Source organism: Onychomys torridus, chromosome 5 (genome assembly GCF_903995425.1).
Source record: "Onychomys torridus chromosome 5, mOncTor1.1, whole genome shotgun sequence".
In the NCBI taxonomy this organism is placed as follows: domain Eukaryota; kingdom Metazoa; phylum Chordata; class Mammalia; order Rodentia; family Cricetidae; genus Onychomys; species Onychomys torridus.
The window spans coordinates 31,447,691-31,466,639 of NC_050447.1; the positions used below are offsets into that span (position 1 = coordinate 31,447,691).

Here is an 18,949-nt window from a genome sequence, read left to right on the forward strand (position 1 = left end):
GCATGATCAGGAATTGCAAGTCACCCAAGGGTCCCACTCTGCAGTCTAGAATGTCTCCAGATGTTCTGGAACCAATCCAGAGGAAGGATATTCACAGAGCAATGGCCCAGCCCCGTACAGCTACCATGTGTAGCTGCCTGAGCCACAAGAGCTCCTGCCTCTGGAAACTTAGTATCTCACCAGCAATGTTGGGCTAACTCAGCCTGAATAAGCCTAGGTCACAGCCTGCAACATGAAAAGTAGGCCCAAAAAAGCCAGGCATCATTTTAGGAGAGATTTTACTTTCATAAGAAACCATGGGCTCCCTGGATACAGCACCTGCTATTCTCAGACCTTCATGTGAATGGAGAGCAAAGGAGCTTTGGCTTCCCATTGACCCAGATCTCTTTCTTTGGTGCTCTGTGACCTTGGGGGAATTCCTTAACCCCACTGTGGCTGTCCCCTTACCTCTTACCTGGGGATCCCATCATTGAATTAGAGGAAATGATCTGATGGAGCCACACAGGGTCCTCAGGAAACAGCTGCCACTCCTACTGGCTCTGAGGGATGGTGACACATCAGTGCATTGTGTATGTGGTGAAGCGGTGTTAATTTGGTCATGGGCACCTTTGGAGAAGTTGCCTGGAGAAGTCATGAGCTAAGACAAAGCTAGCTTCTTCCTCTGTCCTTGCCACAGCTGGTGCAGGGGACAGGGAGGCATATAGACTTGAAGGGGGCTGTCATTTTATTGCTCTGCAGTCAAATTTATCTTCTTGATAAAATGGCCCTGCATTTGGAAATAGTGAGAGTTGCTCATATAATTTAAAGCAGAGCCTCCTCTGTGGGTGATGGTGACTAGGAGATTAATTTCCCAGACAGCCATGCAAGAGACACTGGCGCCAACTGGCTTCATCTGCAGGCATAGGAGATGATGCCATCTCTCACCCAACCTGTAATGAGCCTGGCGTCCACAGACAGGCTCTCATCTCCTGCTATGGAAGATGGAGGGAGAGACATCTTCAAGGTGCCCCATGGGGCTGACACCTTGTTGGCAGTAGGTTCATCACACTGAGCAGAGCAGACAGGGCATATATGCACACATGCAAACTCACACACACCCCTCTGTTTACAGTCTAGGCACCTGCAGCCCTAACAGTGGCAGCTTTCTAGTATCATGTACATCTGCCTTAGATCAGGGTGTGACTAGTGTGTTCTCAACCCTCCCCACATCTGGGTTCCGAATAGGACAGTCTAGATCCTCACTGGGAGCAAGATTCAGAACAGGAACCCTCAGATCCCTGTTCCCAGTAGTTTACACCCTGCACACCACAGTCCCTGCCCCTGACTCTGAAGGTGAAAGCAAGAGCATGGCCATTGGTTTGTGGGGAACAGCACGGTGTATTGTGTCACACTGAATGATTGATGGTCAAAAGCTCCATTTCATGGCTGGCTCTAGGCAGCTCAAGTCATTGCATGGAGTGCCACATTGAAAAGGATGCTAAGACTGTCAAACAGGGAGAAGAATCGTCATAGATTAGTAGGGCCTGTCACTGGCATAGACAAGAAATAGTGAAAGGCATGCTCCAGATTAGCTCTAAGTTGAGGTCAGATGACACAATTTAAAAAGATCCCTTTGGAATGGAGGTGGGTGGGTGAAGGGGAGTTTCATCTTTCATCTGCATCTTGGGGAAAAATAAAAAACAATAGCTGGCAGTCAAAATGAGAAGTTGGCACTTCATCTAAAATTCAAGCTGTTAAATAGAAGAGAAACTGGATTCTAGCCTAATAGAAAACAGACAGCCAACAAGTCCACTGCAGGTCATTCAGTCATCCTGCAGATATCTAATGAGCATCTATTATGTGCCTGGCATTTGACCGGGTGCTGCAGATTCAGGGAACCAGGCAAGACAGATGGGAAGTCTGTCTTCAAGGGGCTAACAAACCAGTAAGGTGGGCAAGGAGCCCAGAGACATAATATCACATTAAATAAGTAAACAAATGAGTAAATGAGACGTTTAGAGATTGTAATAAGTGACATTTGAAGAAAGCACATGCTTTATTTGCTATATGGCTGGGTCAAGCCAATCTGCTTTGTTTGTGTATGAAGCAACTAATGTTATAAAATAAGAGGCTCCTTTAGCTTACAGTTTTGACAGCTTCAAGTACAAATAGTATAGAGAAGCCTTAGCCACTCTTTGACTGCTTGGTCACTCCATGACTGCCCCACCTCATGACATGGGTAACAGTGGTGGGGAATGTGCCAGTGTATGCATCTCTAATCAGAGCAGGAAGTGAAAGAATCCACTAGAAACTCTTAATCTTTCTGGAGGATGTATCCTCAGGGACCTACAAATCTCATATGAGGCCCCACCGTGCAAAGGTCCCATATCTGGATCTCCAAATTTGGCAGTCTCTGAGGGTATGGGTTTTAAGGAAAAAATATCTAAAGACTGAGAAGGAAGCTGTGTTCCATCTTTGGGGGTTGTTATGATATTATTTTGACTATTAATTTACACAGATGTGTTTTCATTCTCCTGGTATATGCCTAGGAGGAGGTGGCTGGGTCATCTGAGATCATGTTTAGTCATTTGGAAAGAACCAGAATGCTTTTAGAAAAGAGCCAATAGCATGTACATTCCCATGAGCAGTTTTGTTTTTTTAGGTTAAGGCATTCCTTTTTTTTTTTTTAAATTAAGAGATTTTCTATTCATTTTACATACCAACCACAGATTCCCCTGTCCTCCCTCCTCCTGCCCCCAGAATCCCCCCAAACTGCCCCCCTTTCCCTCCTCCTTCAAGGCAAGGTCTCCCATAGGGAGTCAGCAGAGCCTGGTACATTCAGTTGAGGCAGGTCCAAGCCCTTCCTTCCTGCACCAAGGCTGTGCAAAGTGTCTCACCATAGACACTAGGTTCCAAAAAGCTGGCTCATGCACTAGGAACAGGTCCCAGTCCTACTGCCTGGGGGCCCCTAAACAGTTCAAGCTAAACAACTGTCTCACTTATCCAGAGGATCTAGTCCAGTACCATGGGGGCTCCTCAGCTATTGGTCTACAGTTCATGTGTTTCCACTAATTTGGCTAGTTGTCTCTGTACTTTTTCCAATCATGGTCTCAATATCTCTTGCTCATAGAATCCCTCCTCTCTCTCATCAATTGGACTCCTGGAGCTCTGCCTGGGACCCAGCCATGGATTTCTGCATCTGCTTCCTTCAGTCACTGGATGAGGGTTCTATGATGTCAGTTAGGGTATTCAGTCATCTGATCACCAGAGTAGGACAGCTCAGGCACCCTCTCGACTATTGCCAGTAGTCTAAGGTGGGGTCATCCTTGTGGATTCCAGGGAACCTCCCTAGCACTCTGTTTCTCCCTATTCCCATGGTGTCTTCATTTATTATGGTATGTCTTTCCTTGCTCTCCCACTCTGTTCCCATTCCAGTTCGAACCTCCCACTCCCCTAAGCTCTCATCCCCTGTCCCTTGCCCTCTATTACCTCCTTCACCCCCAGTTTGCTCATGTAGATATCATCCATTTCTCTCAATGGGCAATTTCTGTGTCTTTCCTAGGGTTTCTAGCTGTGGGTTGCAGTCTGGTTATCCTTTGCTTTATATATCGTATCCACTTATGAGTGAGTACATACCATGTTTGTCTTTCTGAGTCTGGGTTACCTCACTCAGGATGATATTTTCTAGTTCCATCCATTTGCCTGCAAACCTCATGATGTCATTGTTTTTCTCTGCTTAGTACTCCATTGTGTATATGTACCACATTTTATTTATCCATTCTTCAGTTGTGGGGCATCTAGGTTGTTTCCAGGTTCTAGCTATTACAAATAATGCTGCTATGAACATAGTTGAGCATGTGTCCTTTTGGTAAGATTGAGTATTCCTTGGGTATATGCTCAAGAGTGTTATCACTAGGTCTTGAGGAAGACTGATTCCCAATTTCCTGAGAAACTGCCATACTGATTTCCAAAGTGGCTGTACAAGTTTGCCTTCTCACCAACAGTGGAGAAGTGTTCTTCTTGCTCCATATCCTCTCCAACATAAGCTGTCTTCAGCGTTTTTTGATCTTAGCCATTCTGACAGGTGTAAGATGGTATCTCAGAGTCATTTTAATTTTCATTTCCCTAGTAACTAAGGACGTTGAGCAAATCCTTAAAAGTCTTTCAGCCATTTGAGATTCTTCTGTTAAGAATTCTCTGTTTAGCTCTATAGCCTATTTTTTAATTGGACTGTTAGGTATTTTGATGTCTAGTTTCTTGAGATCTTTATATATTCTGGAGATCATCCCTCTGTCAGTTGTGGGGTTGGTGAAGAACTTTTCCCATTCTGTAGGCTGCCGTTTTGTCTTATTGACCATGTCCTTTGCCCTACAAAAGCTTCTCAGTTTCAAGAAATCCCATTTATTAATTGTTTCTCTTAGTGTCTGTGCTACTGGTGTTATGTTTAGGAAGTGATCTCTGGTGCCAATGTGTTCAAGACTACTTCCTGCTTTCTCTTCTATCAGGTTCAGGGTAACTGGATTTATGTTGAGGTCTTTGATCTACTTGGACTTAAGTTTTGTGCATGGTGACACATATGGATCTATTTACATTCTTCTATATGTTGACATTCAGTTATGCCAGCACCATTTGTTGAAGATGCTTTCTTTTTTCCATTGTACAGTTTTGGCTTCTTTGTCAAAAATTAGGTGTTCATACCTGTGTGGATTAATGTCAGAGTCTTCAACTCAATTCCATTGGTCCACATGTCAGTTTTTATGCCAGTACCAAGCTGTTTTTATTACTGTAGCTCTATAGTAGAGCTTGAAGTCAGGGATTGTGATGCCTCCAGAGGTTGCCTGTTGTACAAGATTCTTTTAGCTATCCTAGAACAATTTTTTCTTTTGTTTTTCCATATGAAGTTGAGTATTGTTCTTTCCAAGTCTGTGAAGAATTGTGTTGGGATTTTGATGGGGATTGCATTGAATCTGTAGATTGCTTTTGGTAAGATTGCCATTTTTACTGTGTTAATCCTATCCATGAGAATGGGATGTCTTTCCATTTTCTGATATATTCTTCAATTTCTTTCTTCAAAGACTTAAAGTTCTTGTCATACAGATCCTTTACTTGAACAGGTTTTAAGACTCTCATTCCTCCACAGCACTTGGTATCATCTATCTCACTGATTATAGCCATCCAAGTGAGTATGAAGCTCATCTCATTGTGGCTCTGATGTGCACTTCAGCACCTTCTCTCTCTCTCTCTCTCTCTCTCTCTCTCTCTCTCTCTCTCTCTCTCTCTCTCTCTCTCTCATTCATTCATTTGTTTGTTTGTTTTCTAAGGTCTCTGTCCTAGTCAGTGTTCTATTTCTGTGAAGAGACACCATGATCATGACAACTCTGATAAAGGAAAACATTTCTTCGGGGCCGGCTTACAGTTCAGAGGTTTAGTACATTATCTTTGTGGTGGGAAGCATGGTGGTGTATGGGCAGACATGGTACTGCGAGGCAGCTGAGAGTTCTACATCCAGATCTTCAGGCAGCAATAAGAGAGAGGAAGAGACACTGGGCCTGGCTTGGGCATTTGAAGCCCCCAAGCCCCCCCCCCCCCCCAGTGACACACTTCCTCCAAGGCCACATCTACTCCAACAAGGCCCTCTTAATCCCTGTCAAGTAGTGTCTCCCTAATGACCAAGCATTCAAATAGACGAGCCTAAGGGGGCCATTCCTATTCAAACCACCACAATCTCACTTGCTAACCCTGGCTGTCCTGGAGCTCGCTGTGTAGACCAGGCTGGCCTTGAACTCACAGAGATCCACCAGCCTAAACATCACAAGTGCTAGGATTAAAGGACTGAGCTACTACACCCAGATTTTTCTTTTTCTTTTTTCATTTCATCACATTTTTGTGTGTTTATTGGCCAGTTATATTTTAGAAAACCGTCCATTCTGATCTTGGCTTTCTTCTAATGGCACAATATTTATATTATTGATGTTTTAATAGCTGTTTATATATTCTAGACTTTCATACCCTCTGAGATACCTAATTCACAAACATCTCTCTCCCATTCTATAGATTGTCTCTTCTATTCCTTCATGGTTTCCTTTGGTGCAAATGGATTATTAAATTTTATGTGTATCTGTTTTTCTCTAGTTCCTCGTGCTTTTGTTGTCATATCCAAGAACTGTTTGCCAAATCAGAAGTCATGAAGTCAAGCATTACTGAACTCATTTCACTAGCATTGTAGCAGGAGGCTTTTCTCTAATAAATATTGAACTGTATTTTTTTCTTGTAACATTTTTATCTGGTTTTGGTATCTGGGTAAGGATGACCTTGTATATTGAGTTGGTAAGCATGCTCACCTATACTGTTATTTTTGAAAATTTACATTATTTCATATATGTATGTATATATAAATTATTTTAACTATACAGATGAATTACATTATGTCCATTCATACATTGTGTAACTGTCACCATCCTCTCCAGAACTTTCTTCATCCTCCAAAACTGAAACTTTGTACCTATTAAAGTTATTTATCTTTTAAATGTTTGGTACAGTTCATCAGTCTTGGGCTAGATTTTTCCTTGTGGGATTGTTTTTATTAGTCATTCAACAATCTCTTCACTAGTGATAAATCTGCTGAGAGGTTCTGATTTCTCCTGGGTATATTTGTTCAGTTTTGTGTATTTCTAAGAATGTGTGTGTTTCATTCAAGATATCCAATTTCCTGACATTTAAATGTTCCTAATATTCCTTGATAACTGTATTTCTTTAGGGTCTGTAGTAATGCCCCCTCTTTCATTTCTGATTTTAGTATTTTGAACCTTCTCCTTCAAACCTCCCTTCCTGGTCCTTCTAGCTAAAGACTCTTCTATTTTGTTCATCTTAAATAAATAAATAAATAAATAAATAAATAAATAAATACATACATACATACATACATACATACATACCGATCTGACTTTCTCTATTGTCTTTTGAGCCTCTAATTCCACACATTTCTATTCTAATCCTTTTCTTTCCTTCCTTCTTACACAGACTCCAGTTTGTTCTTCTTTTTCCAGGATTCTAAGGTAGAAACTATTTGTTGACTTGAGATCTTTTTTAAAAGTATATAGACACTTAAAGCTGTAAACATCTCTTAACCACTACATTAGCATCATCTCACAGGGTCTGATATGCTGGTTTTCACTAACCCATCTCAACAAATGTTTTAATTTCCCCTGTGCCTTTCGCTCCATTTTGTTATTTGTTTCTTGATTTGTTGCCTACTTCCTACATTTTTTCACAAATTTCTTAGTGTTACTCACTTCTAATCTTCCTTGTAATCAAAGAACACAGTTTGTACAATTTTGATCATTTTAAATAAGTTAGGAGTCATCTTGCAGCCTAGCTTATGAACCATTTTGGAGAAAGTTCCATTGTACTAGAGAAGAATGACTATTCTGTCAGGTGGAGTGTTTGGTGGGTATATGTTAGGTCAAAGTTGTTTATAATTTATTTCGAGTCTTGTATTTTTCCTGCTTAGTTATTTGTTTGTTGCTTGGCCAGCTCATTCATTGGTTTGTGAGAGGGTCTCACTATATAGCTGAGGCTGGACTTGAACTTATGATTCTCCTGTCACTGCTTCTCAAGTCCTGGGATTATAGGTATGTGCCACTACTTCTGGCTTCCACCTAACCTTATAGAAAATGGAGCTTTGAAGTTCCAGCAGCTTTTTACTGTGTCTATTTCCTCTCAGTTTTTTAACCTTTGCTTAATGTATTTTGAGACTCTTTTATTAAGTGAATATGTTTACAGTTTTTGTGGCTTCCTGGTGGATTAATCATTTTATTATAAAATGTCCCTTTTATTTCTAATGACTTTTTGTTTTAAAGTCTCTTTTTCTTAATTATTATAGCCACTCCAGCCATCTTATAATTATGTTTTCATAGTAACTATGTTTCCATCCTTTCATTCTTAACTCTGGTTCCCAAATGAGATGCCTGCAGACAGTAACATAGTTACAGTTTTTGTCCAGACTGAGAGTCTCTGACTCTTGGTCAGGTTGGTTAATCAGATCACATTCCGCATGACAATGATACAGCTGAATTTATGTATGCCATTTTACTTTTTGTCTGTGTGTCTCATGTCTTCCCCTTCTGTTTCTACTTTTTGCTGTACTTTTTGAGTGTAATATTTTGATCCTTTTGAAAAAATTTTCCACTGCATTTATTTAGTGATTTTTCTAGGGCTGACCACATACATCTTACCAAAGCTATCTCATATTTATACAGACTTAATCCCAGTGAGAATTAACTGACACTCTTTCATAACTCAGTTCTATCTTCCCCTCCCCTTCTTATCCATCTCCTGACTTAGTGAAGGAACCACAGCCCAGAGAGAGCCTGCCTCAGTTACATATTGGCATGTGCGTTATCTAATATCTTTGTGTCTCGATGTCCTCACGTTACATGGGAAAACTTGAATGAACATAACCTCAAAGATGAAGTGAGACCTTAGCACTGAGCCTACACATAGTGGGGCCTCTGAAAACTGGCCGGCGTTTGTCCTCACAGAATCCCAGGAATCAATTTACACCAGCAATTCTCATGTCAGAGCATCAAGAAGTGTGTGTGAACTAGAGAGATGACCAGTGGTTAAAGCACTTGCCACACAAGTTTGAGGACTGGAGTTCCAACCCTCCGAACCCATTTAAAAGTTGGGCAGGTGGGGAGGCCATAGAGTTCCAACCTCGTAAGTTAAGAGACAGAGACTCCCCCAGAGTAAGCTGGCTACTGAAACTAGCCGTAGCAACAAGCTCTGGGTTTGACTGAGAGACCCTGCTTCGATGAATAAGGTGGAAGAGTAATAGAAGATGGTTCTGAACATCAACCTCAGGTTTCCACATGCGTGCACCCCATGCTCACATGTACACACACACACACACACACACACACACACACAGAATGGGCACAAAAGAAGCATGCATGCCTAGCTAGGACCATGGGTTGCACATCCCACCAAGGGAGATTTTTATACTGAACTTCAATCAAAGTGTGGGTATCAGGCATGGATAACAGTGACACACCCCCTGCTGATGATTATCAGTGTGCTGCAAAAGCATGAGCTAAAACTGCTGCTAAAGCATCTTCCAGTTCCAGCCACGCTCCCAAATTCTCCTTTTACCCACCTGTTCTTACTGGGGACTGAGTGTGGTTGGGCTTTAGGGTAAGTGCTGGAAGGACTTTGTAGAGAAAAGCAGCCACCACTGAAGGGTGGGTATAGCGACCCTCAGATGGGGGAAAAAAGCCTTTCTGCAGCTACACAGGCAGGTCACCATTCAAACTCTACTTGTTTACCCCCCAAGACAGAAGCCTTGCTCCTTCAAAGCAACTCAAACCCTCCTTGGCATTCTCCTGGTCTCAAGTCTGGATCCATTCACACCATACACATATTAGGCACCTTTGATATACCCGGCCTGGTTGCTGGACATGAGGACATAAAGGGTTATCAAATGCAAGGCCTGGAAACCTCATACAATCCTAAGCAACAGGTGCAGCTAACATGGGCTGTGAGCAGACAAGTGGAAATCTCTCTCAGAACAGAGCCCAGAAATGACATGACTTCCAACCATGCTTGCTATGCCCCTGAGGTCCAAGAATCTGTGTCCCACTGTTGTCCAGAGGTTGGAAATATACCTCAGGAAAGGCTCCCACAGAGGGCCAGGGATGCTAGAAAGGGACATCTGGACTTTGGAGCCACATCTCCAGCTTAGCTTTGCCACTAGTTAGCTGTGGGATAGACTCTTCCAGCATTGAGCCCCAATGTTTATGATGAGAGGTACCTGCACCACCACTCTCGGCAAGCCGCAGGAATTCAGTGGTACTCACTAAGATGACAGCTATTCCCGGGCCAAGTGACAGGTGCCTGTGGCTGCTCTGGCTGAGTCCCTTGCCCCAAGTACTTCTGTCCTGCCTTCTACATGCCTCTTGCCCCTTCCCAAGACTTTGGTAAAGATTTTTCAACCTGACATCTTGGTGGAAGAGAGTCCTGGTCTACCACTAAGATTCTTGGGTTTGAGCCTCAGTTCTGGCTTGAGCGGGTCCATTGCCCTATCTGAGTTTTCCAATCTGTGGGCTAGTTGGGCTCCTGGCACAGAAGAGCCAAGAGAAATGAAGGAGGAAAGCCTACAAACACCAGAAGCCCCTGCAGGCAGTTGGGTGGAGTCCTGCTTCCCTCCCCCACAGCAGGAGCAACCAAGATGAGAAGCCTGATCCTGACTCTCCTCCATTTATTTAGGGATATGTGACTCTCAGGATGGTGGGGTTTAAGGAGGAAGGTGTGTGGCAGGCCTGAGACCCAGCTCAGTGTTTCCTCTCTCTGTCCACAGTAGCACGATACAACCGCACCAGCTACTTTTACCCCACCACGTTCTCTGAGAGCTCTGAGCACAGCCACCTGCTGGTGTCTCCGGTGCTGGTGGCAAGTGCTGTCATCGGTGTGGTCATCACCCTGTCTTGCATCACCATCATTGTGGGAAGCATCAGAAGGGACAGACAAGCCCGCATCCAGCGACACCACCATCGCCACCGCCGCCACCATCACCATCACCGCCACCGCCGGCGCCGACACCGAGAATACGAACAGGGCCAAGGTGAGCTCTGGGTCATGCTACTCCTGCCACTGTGACTGACTTACGGAGGTGTACATGGGGTGGCAGCTCTGCCATGGGGTCAGGAAAGTATCCTGGTCCATCAGGAAGAGCTCACAGGCATCCACTATCTGTCCCTCACAGCAAGAAAGGCCTGTAGTCTATCAAGAGAAGGACTTAGGGAGAGGCTGGAGGCCAGATGGAGAGTGTGTCATACTCCTCAGCCACTGCCACTGTTGGTTCATGCTGTGCTGACACAGGTCAGGCAGGCATCTGGATGGAAGGATGGATGGATAGAGAGATGGAGAGATGGATTTGTGAGTAGGTGGCTGGGTGACAGGATGAATGGAGAGATGGTTAGGTGGGTGGATGGGTAGAGAGATAGGTAGATAGACAAATGGAGAGATGAGTGAAATGGATGAGTAGAGAGATGGAAGACTGGGTGAGTGGATGGGTGACTGGATAAATGGAGAGATAGATAGGTGAATGTGTGGATCAAAAGGATAAGTAATGTAGATGAGCAGATGGATAAGAAAGGGATGGGTGGGTGGGTGAGTGTATAAGTGGAGATATGGATGACAGAAGAAATGAATGAGTAGAAAGATTGGTAGATGAGTGAATGAATGGACAGAGAGAGAGATTGGTATGTGGACTAGACCAGTAGAGGGATGGGTGCATAAGAGATTGAATGCATAGATCTGTGGATAGATGGGTGGAGGAGATGGATGGGTAAGTGGGTATGATAGACCAATGGAGAAATAGAGAAATGGGGGGTAGGAGGATGGATATGTGGGTGGATTAAATAGCATGCTTGAGTGACATAGATGGGCTGGGTGAGTAAAGGATGGAAAGATGGATAAATGAGAAGTTAAGGCACAGGTGGAGTATAAGTAGGATGAGTAGGTATATAAATAGATGGATGGATGGATAATAGAATGAATGATCAGTGAAAATATATCACTGAGAGCCCACAAAGAAAAAAAGTATTTCAGGGTTTCTTGCCCTACAACAGTGGCTACTGGTGCAGGGGACCAGTCCCAGGAGTGTCCATCTTGTCAGAATGCATGAACTTTTACAGAACGTGGCCACCTGACTCGATCTCATTCCTGACAGAGACCACGATGATCTAAATGAAGCAGAATGGGTTGATTCTGAGACAGTGTTCCATGGCAGGAACAAGGCCCATGGGAGTCTGTATAGGGAGAGCCAGGGCTACCACCCAGAGTAAAGACCACCTGTCCCCAATTGGAGGGGGAAAAGGCAGGCTTGGCCCATAGAGTGCAGGACCCTAGAGGGCCTCTCACTAAACTCAAGTTTTATGTGGGACCTGAGTGGCCTTCCACATCCAAGGCAGGAGGAGCCTGGGAGCAAGAAAGAACCAGCAGGGCCAGCCACCTGTTAGCAGTTAAGGGACACCTGAAGCTAACACAGAGAACTGGAACTTCCTTTGCATTATCTCATTTTGCAAAATCCTCCTCCTGGCAGTCTTGAATAGCTAGCTCTGCTGCCCCCGCCCCCAATTTGCTGATCCAAAATTGAGATTGGAGCAGTTGAACAATGGACCTGGGGCCATCCAAGAGGCAGATAGAGATGTGAACCCTGGTAGCTGACCTGGGTGCACTCAGACTGATCCCTGCACAGCCCTAAAGGGCCACCAGGCTTAGGGCTAGGTCCAGCAGACACTGAGATGCTAAGGGCCCTTCAGACCTAGATGCTGCTCCTCTGGGAAGTCTAGAGAGAAGCAAGAGACCAGACCTTAGGCAGTGCTGGGAGGCTGTCATCTGTCAGGGAGACATAGATGGCCAGTTAGTGACATGCTGTGAACCAGCTAGGATTAGAAAGAAAAGTCAGCACATTTGTATGGACCAGCAAGGAAGCTCAGCCAGCCCAGGCCGCAAATCTCGCAGCGGCTAAGCTCTCCCTAGAAGACAAGAGTAGAGCCCAGACCAGGCTGACAGGACCTATGCTCCCATGAGGAACCTGGGTACTACCTTAACTGTCCCCCACCCCAGGATGGTGCAAGGTAGACCCAGGACACCCCTCATGCCCCCTGCTCCTCCCACTTAGCACCTACTCCCACCCCCCACCCCCACCCCAGCGCCATGTACCTGATCTTGCTCCTTCAGCATCCACCCTTTCAAACATGCTTTCCTTCAGCCCAACCACTGTTCTGAAGCTGCCCAGGCCTGACTCAAAGGCTGCTTACTTCCTTTGGGAAACATCTCCAGCCCTCCCTATTCCTACCAGGAAAGTGAATTGGGGAACTTCTTCTTCCTTGCCCTCATACCCACACCTCTAGCCTTAGTCACTGGGGTAACATCCATGAGACTAGGGCCTGTATGTGGTTCACCCCACCTGCACTCAGACTAAAGGAGGTTTTCCAGAGGCTATGGAAGGAGTGATCTTCATGAGTCTTTGTGTCAAGGCTTAGAACCAGGATGAGGACTACAGTTCCCAAGCCGGGCATGGGGGTGGGGTTGCAGAAGGAGGTACAGCAACTCCAGCTCTGCAAGTGGGTCCATCCTGTGCCTGAGCCCAGAGATTCTTCTGGATGATGCTGGCAATGCAGGACCCCAGCTCCAGTGCCCGGTGACCCTGGCCTAGCTTCTGTTCTGTGGTTTGTCTTGTCTCTCCTGGCTTTCTTCCCCCACATTGTTCCAAAGCTCCCATCTTCCCGCTGACACCCCAAAGGGGAATAAATCCCAGTTCAGCTCCTCTTGCACAGCCTGTTATTGGGTTTATTCTTTCTAGTGGAAAAGCAATATGTAGTCATTGTAAAAAAAAAAAACCTTAAAAATATAGGTGATATGAAGGATAAAATAAGGGTCACGACCTGCCGGATGGGGGCAGAGCCACCAATAATGAATGGATGTGTCTTTCTTCTGAGAGTTTTCTTAGTTCCCACAAATAACCCCAGCATTGGGCCTGTGGATATGGTTCCTTATCTATGCTCTTCCATTGTTGTTGGGTCAAAAGGAAGGAAAAGCCTGTATGATAAGTGGGAACTAGTCTCTGGAGTCACATGTGTGCCGAGCACACATGTCTCTTCTCCCACAGGCCTGGACTAGCTTATTAAAGCTTAACCCATACCATCCAGTGCTAAGGCTGCCCTGGGCTAAGCTGTCATCAATCCTGGAAACTCATCAGGATAGGTCCAGCCTTGTCTCCTCCCTGTGACCTCACTCCCAGAACTGCACAGTGCTCACATTCTGGTGGCGTTGCTCGGGATAGAAGCTGCCCGCCGAGCCTGGTAAGGGGATGGTCGTGTGGGGACTTCCGAGCCTCAGATGGACTGCTACTGTGAGGGAAGTCCCTAGCGCTGCCTACACTTCTGTTCTCTGCAGCATCTGACGGACACATGCACAGCCACTCCAGTCACAGGATGCCCTACGCCTGTAGCCCTGCTGAGGACTGGCCCCCGCCCTTGGACATCAGCTCTGATGGGGACGTGGATGTCACAGTGCTCAGGGAGCTGTACCCAGATTCTCCACCAGGGTAAGGGGACCTCATGATGGGGAGAGAAGTGGACCCTCTGGATAAAAAGATCTCCCACCCAGGGAAAGAACCTCATTTCCCCGGGACCCAGTGGGCATGGCCATAGCCTCTGCCCTCTGACCAAGCAAGTCTCCTTGAGGATGGATATGACTCAGGAAATGTCACCAGGATGGACTACAGAGACCAGCTGGGATTCTTCAGGCTGATGGATGATGGGGAGGGGAGACTTGTAGTTTTGGGGTGGTCTCATGACAGTTTTAGGGAACCCCTATAAATTCCTCCAGGGATCTCCCTTGGGGCAAGAATGGTGGGATATTCAGGGTCATGACCATTTAAGGATCAGTGTCCATTTAAGGAGAAAAATCTCTTGGGTTCCTATTTGCGACACCAGGAATCCATGCCTACCCTACGATCAGTCTTTCCCACACATTGCAGCTGCAGCCAGAGTCCCCAGGCTTGGCTAGCCCCTATCATCGTTGGTATGCATGAGACCCTGCCTTCCCAGTCCCGTCTCCACCTTCTCATACTCTTTTCTTAGGCCATCTGGGTCCCAATCTCAGTTAGCCCAGACAGGGTAGGCTTTCATCAGTCCACCCCTGTCTGATATGAGCCTAGACAGCTCTGACTCACAGAGAGCCCCCACTTCCTCCCAGACTCTATCCCTGTGCACCTCTACATCAATCAAAGTAGCCTCTGTTGGCCCTGTCCTTCAGATGAACCACAAGGACAAAGGAGGCACCTTGTAGAGCCCAATTCCTTCCCTATACAGGCTAAAGCAGCTGAACTCCTTGGGGAACAGGGAGGGGAATGTTCTCAGAGCACACCCTCAGGAGCTATAGGATTCTGGTCCAGCTCTGAACCATGCCCCCAACTACCCACAGTGCCTTCTTCTCACCAAGAAAAATCCAATAAATGGGATGACCCATCCTATTTTACACAGGAAATCGATTGTAGAGCCTGAGGAAGAGGAGTTAAGTCTACTGCTCCAGGAGACTCAAGGACAGTGGTCAGGCAAGGGAGGGGTATAGATGGAAGCTTGCTGGACACTAGGCCTCTGCTCTTGGAGTGGAGCATCTAGAGTCCCATAGAGCCCCAGATTCTAAAACTCTTCCATTGGGACAGGAATTATCATGGCCAGCCTTCACTGGGGGCATCAAACCCCATGAAGTGACAGTGCCTTCTTGGGCACTGGAGTTGTCCCAGCCACCTGCAGTCCCTGTCATTTAGAGCAGGGTATGACAATCCTGTCACTTCCCCACTGCAGACCCTGGGCCTGGCAAACATGTCATTTTTCCCTCCCACCAGAGGCACCAGGAGAAGCAGTAGATGCTTTTAGCTCTACAGCTACGGTTTCAGGGGGCCCATGGGCTCCTTCCTAACCCTACAAAGACATTTCATGGGGTCCTATCACAGTGCCCAGCCTAGGACTATTCCTAGACAGTGGTTGCTCTTGCTCCAGGGAATCTAAAATCCCCAGGGAGAGAGGTGTAGGGACTTGCTTGGGTTCACATGGGATGTGAGGTAAAGTTGATCCAGGACCCATGTCTCAAGGGTATCAGACTGTCCTCCCTGGGGACTGGTGTCGTCTTATAGGAGCCAGCGTGTGAGGCTGGCCGTCTTCCACAATGAGGGAGGCTCCTCAACACACAGAATAGACTCTTCCACCTGCCCTAAGGTCTTGGGATCCATAACTTGAGTGAAAACTCTTCTCTTGCAGCTATGAGGAGTGTGTGGGACCAGGGGCCACTCAGCTGTACGTCCCCACGGATGCACCACCACCCTACTCGCTGACTGACTCCTGCCCCATGCTGAATGGTGCCCTCAACTTAGGCAGCAGCCATGGCCACAGCCAACATCAGCAGGAGCAGAGGATCCAGGGCCAGAGTGGCCTCCACACTGTCTCCATGGACACGCTGCCACCTTATGAAGCTGTATGTGGAGCAGGCTCCCCATCTGACCTGCTTCCACTGCCAGGACCAGAACCACGGCCACCTAACTCCCAGGGCTCACATACCCCAACCCAGGTTCCGACTGCCAGCCCTGAGAGGATTGTGTGAGTGACCCAGCCCATAAGTCCTACTGGTCCTTCTCGGCTACCCTATCTTCTCCCGGCACACAGGTGCGCACAACTCATGCACATGCATATATATATGAGAACACACTAACACTGGCATCCCCCAAATGCACACACTGACACATACCACACACATATAGACACCTGCATATACACAAGTCCCACTCCCACAAAAACTCACCGGGGAAGGTTTTCTTTAGATGAAGTATCCCCATCTGGTGTCTTTTCCCCCCGGAACCTTGCACCTGGTGGCAGTACCTCTCTGAACAGTGCTGGGCGGAGGGGAGGTAGGAATCCCTACTTTCTTCCCTCTCCCTCTCCCCCAGCCTCCTCTAGGCTGTGGCCGCAATCTGATTCTCCTGCAGAAACTGCTTGGTCCACTTCTTGCCACAAGCCCTAGGGCTTGCCCCACTGGGAGCTGAGACAGGTCCCAGTGAGGCCCCACTGTGCACTGTGCCTATCTTTCAACTCCAGGTCAGAAGAGTCACAATGTCATCACCCTGCCACTTACAGGGTGGAGAAACCGGTCTGGTGGCCTAGGCATGACCAGCAGGTCCTCACAGCCCATTGAGCCCCTCGCTATCTCAGTGTCCTCAGTTTGGTGGTGCTAGTGGGGTTAGCTCAGACACCCACCCCAAGTTACAGGGGGAGGACAGGCCCTTGGGCATGTGTCATGGAGGAGGGTCACAGTTCCCATGTCCATGCCAGGATTGGGAGTTCAATGAAGACAAGGTATGGGTGGCCTCAACACAGGGTACCTAGACACTCCTCAGAGGCACAGAAGGGCCCACTGCTCAGTAAGTGCCCAGCCAGCCCTGCTAGCCTGAGTCCAAGAGGTCTCAGGCTAACCCAAGAACCAGTGCTGTTATCCAGGGTGGCAACTCACAGCTGGGGACTGAGTTGATGAATTCTGGCCTTGCCTCTCTGGTACATATGCAGAGACAGAAATAAAAAGAATATGGACCCCACAAAAAAACCACCATGCCACTATGAGAAGACTAGTGTCTGCCACCAACATCCTGTCACAGAAGCAGGCATGTGGGGACAGAGGGCTGGAAAAAGGCTCAGATCCTGGCCTGTGAACTCCAGCAATCTCCATCAAAGACTGTGTAAGGTGACAGAGGTGATCTTTGAAGAGCCGGCTTGCCAAAGGTGGTGGCTAAGCATCTCTGAGGAGAGCCCTGCCAGCACTACAGGGAGCAAGACACCCTGCCTCTTGTCACTCATCCCAAAGCTGCAGACCCACCCCCACTGGTCCTCCTCCCACATTTCAACTTCTCCAATGAAGGGCTAAGACAATTCAGCACTCCCTTTCTTAGGCAGAGGGGTGGCAAGGATGGCTATCTTGAATTTTATTTTCTATGGAAATTGCATTTATTCTGATGCAGAGTCAAAAGGGACCCACCCACCGGTTTTGTAGTATCCTGCAAGCAGCGTCCTAGAGTCATAGTCTCCACCTGGGGGAGGGAACCTTGTTTACAAGCAGTTGTGCCCACCTTTGTGGTATTCTGCTTTCTAGGAAAAAAAAAAAATATATATATATATATATATATATATATATATATATATATATATATATATATATATTATATATATATATATATATATATATATATATATATATGTCTGTTGTACTGTGTAGCCTTTCAAATGCACCCCAGGGATGAGAGTCTTTCAGGAAATGCAGTCTGTTTCTGTGGCTCTGGAAAGTGCTAGGGGAAGAAAAATCCATCCCTGCCTACTTATCATGTTGGAGGGATCTACAGAACAGAGGTTCTCCTTCCCAGATTAGGCTGAATAAGCAGCAATGTATCTTTTCTGTGTTCAAAATAAATACATCATATCAACAAAGATGTAGAGAGAAGTAACACTTGCAAGGAGTGCATGGGGGCCCTGGAGGTTTCCTGACAGCTGCAAACTGAGAGGAAAGGAGTCCCTAAATGGAAGCAATCTTAAATCTGCCTCTGAATGTTGACATGCTCGGCTGGCTGCTGCTCAGGTCTGAGCCGGTGAGGCCAGGTTGTGTGTGCTCTGGCAGACCGGGCATCTGCATAGTCAGTGTCGTGGGAGTGCCTTTTTGGTTTCTCTGCTTTCATTTATTTATTTTTGAAACAAGATTTTACTATGTAACCCAGCTGGCAATCCTCTTGTGTCTGCTTCCTTAGTTCCTGGAGACACCGATTAGTCTAGTTTAGCCAAGTCCCCAAAACCTCCTGTTTCCATCTCCCAGCCCATGCTATGATACCTGGCTTTTTGTTGGGGTACTGGGGATCTGAACTTGTGCTTGCACGGCAGGCACCTTACTGACTGAGCCATTTCCCAGCCCCCTTTTTATGTTTTTGTGAAACATAGTGTAACTTTTTTGAGGCCTGTCTGATATTAGTGTGCCTACGATGCACAACCAATTTCAAGACTTGATTCCAAGTACACTAGGTACCACCTTTTGGCCTTCAGTACTCCTAAGGCTTATCCTTCCTAGAATAGGAAATGCCATTCAGGCAAAAATGTGTTTCTTGTTCCTCTGCAGGGACACTCCTCTTTCCTATCTCTGACGGAGGCTTTTCCCTGGTGACCTCTTTTCAGATGGAGCCTGACTTCCTTTCTTGGACAGGTTTCCCTTCCATTAGAACTACAGTGCACTTGCATAGGCCTGGCTCCCAAGATCACACCCTGAAATTGGGGTGTCATCCTAAACAAGCGGGGGAGGGGGCAGTTGTGAGCCAAACCCCCAGGCTCCTTCTGGAAAGCCCATGTCTGTGTTGGAGAAATGTGGGCCTGCTGTCCAG

At 46.5% G+C, this 18,949-nt stretch overlaps 1 protein-coding gene across 1 annotated transcript in view; it reads left to right on the forward strand.

The window, feature by feature from the left end:
- Window positions 1-17,704, forward strand: part of Bean1 (brain expressed associated with NEDD4 1) — a 50,768-nt gene extending 33,064 nt beyond the window's left edge. The window contains exons 3-5 of the mRNA XM_036188178.1: window positions 10,334-10,597; window positions 13,939-14,089; window positions 15,807-17,704. Of these exons, the coding sequence (XP_036044071.1) occupies window positions 10,334-10,597; window positions 13,939-14,089; window positions 15,807-16,146 (755 nt within the window). The 3' untranslated portion in view covers window positions 16,147-17,704. The remainder of the gene's footprint in view (window positions 1-10,333; window positions 10,598-13,938; window positions 14,090-15,806) is intronic.
- The last annotated feature ends 1,245 nt before the right edge of the window (window positions 17,705-18,949 follow it).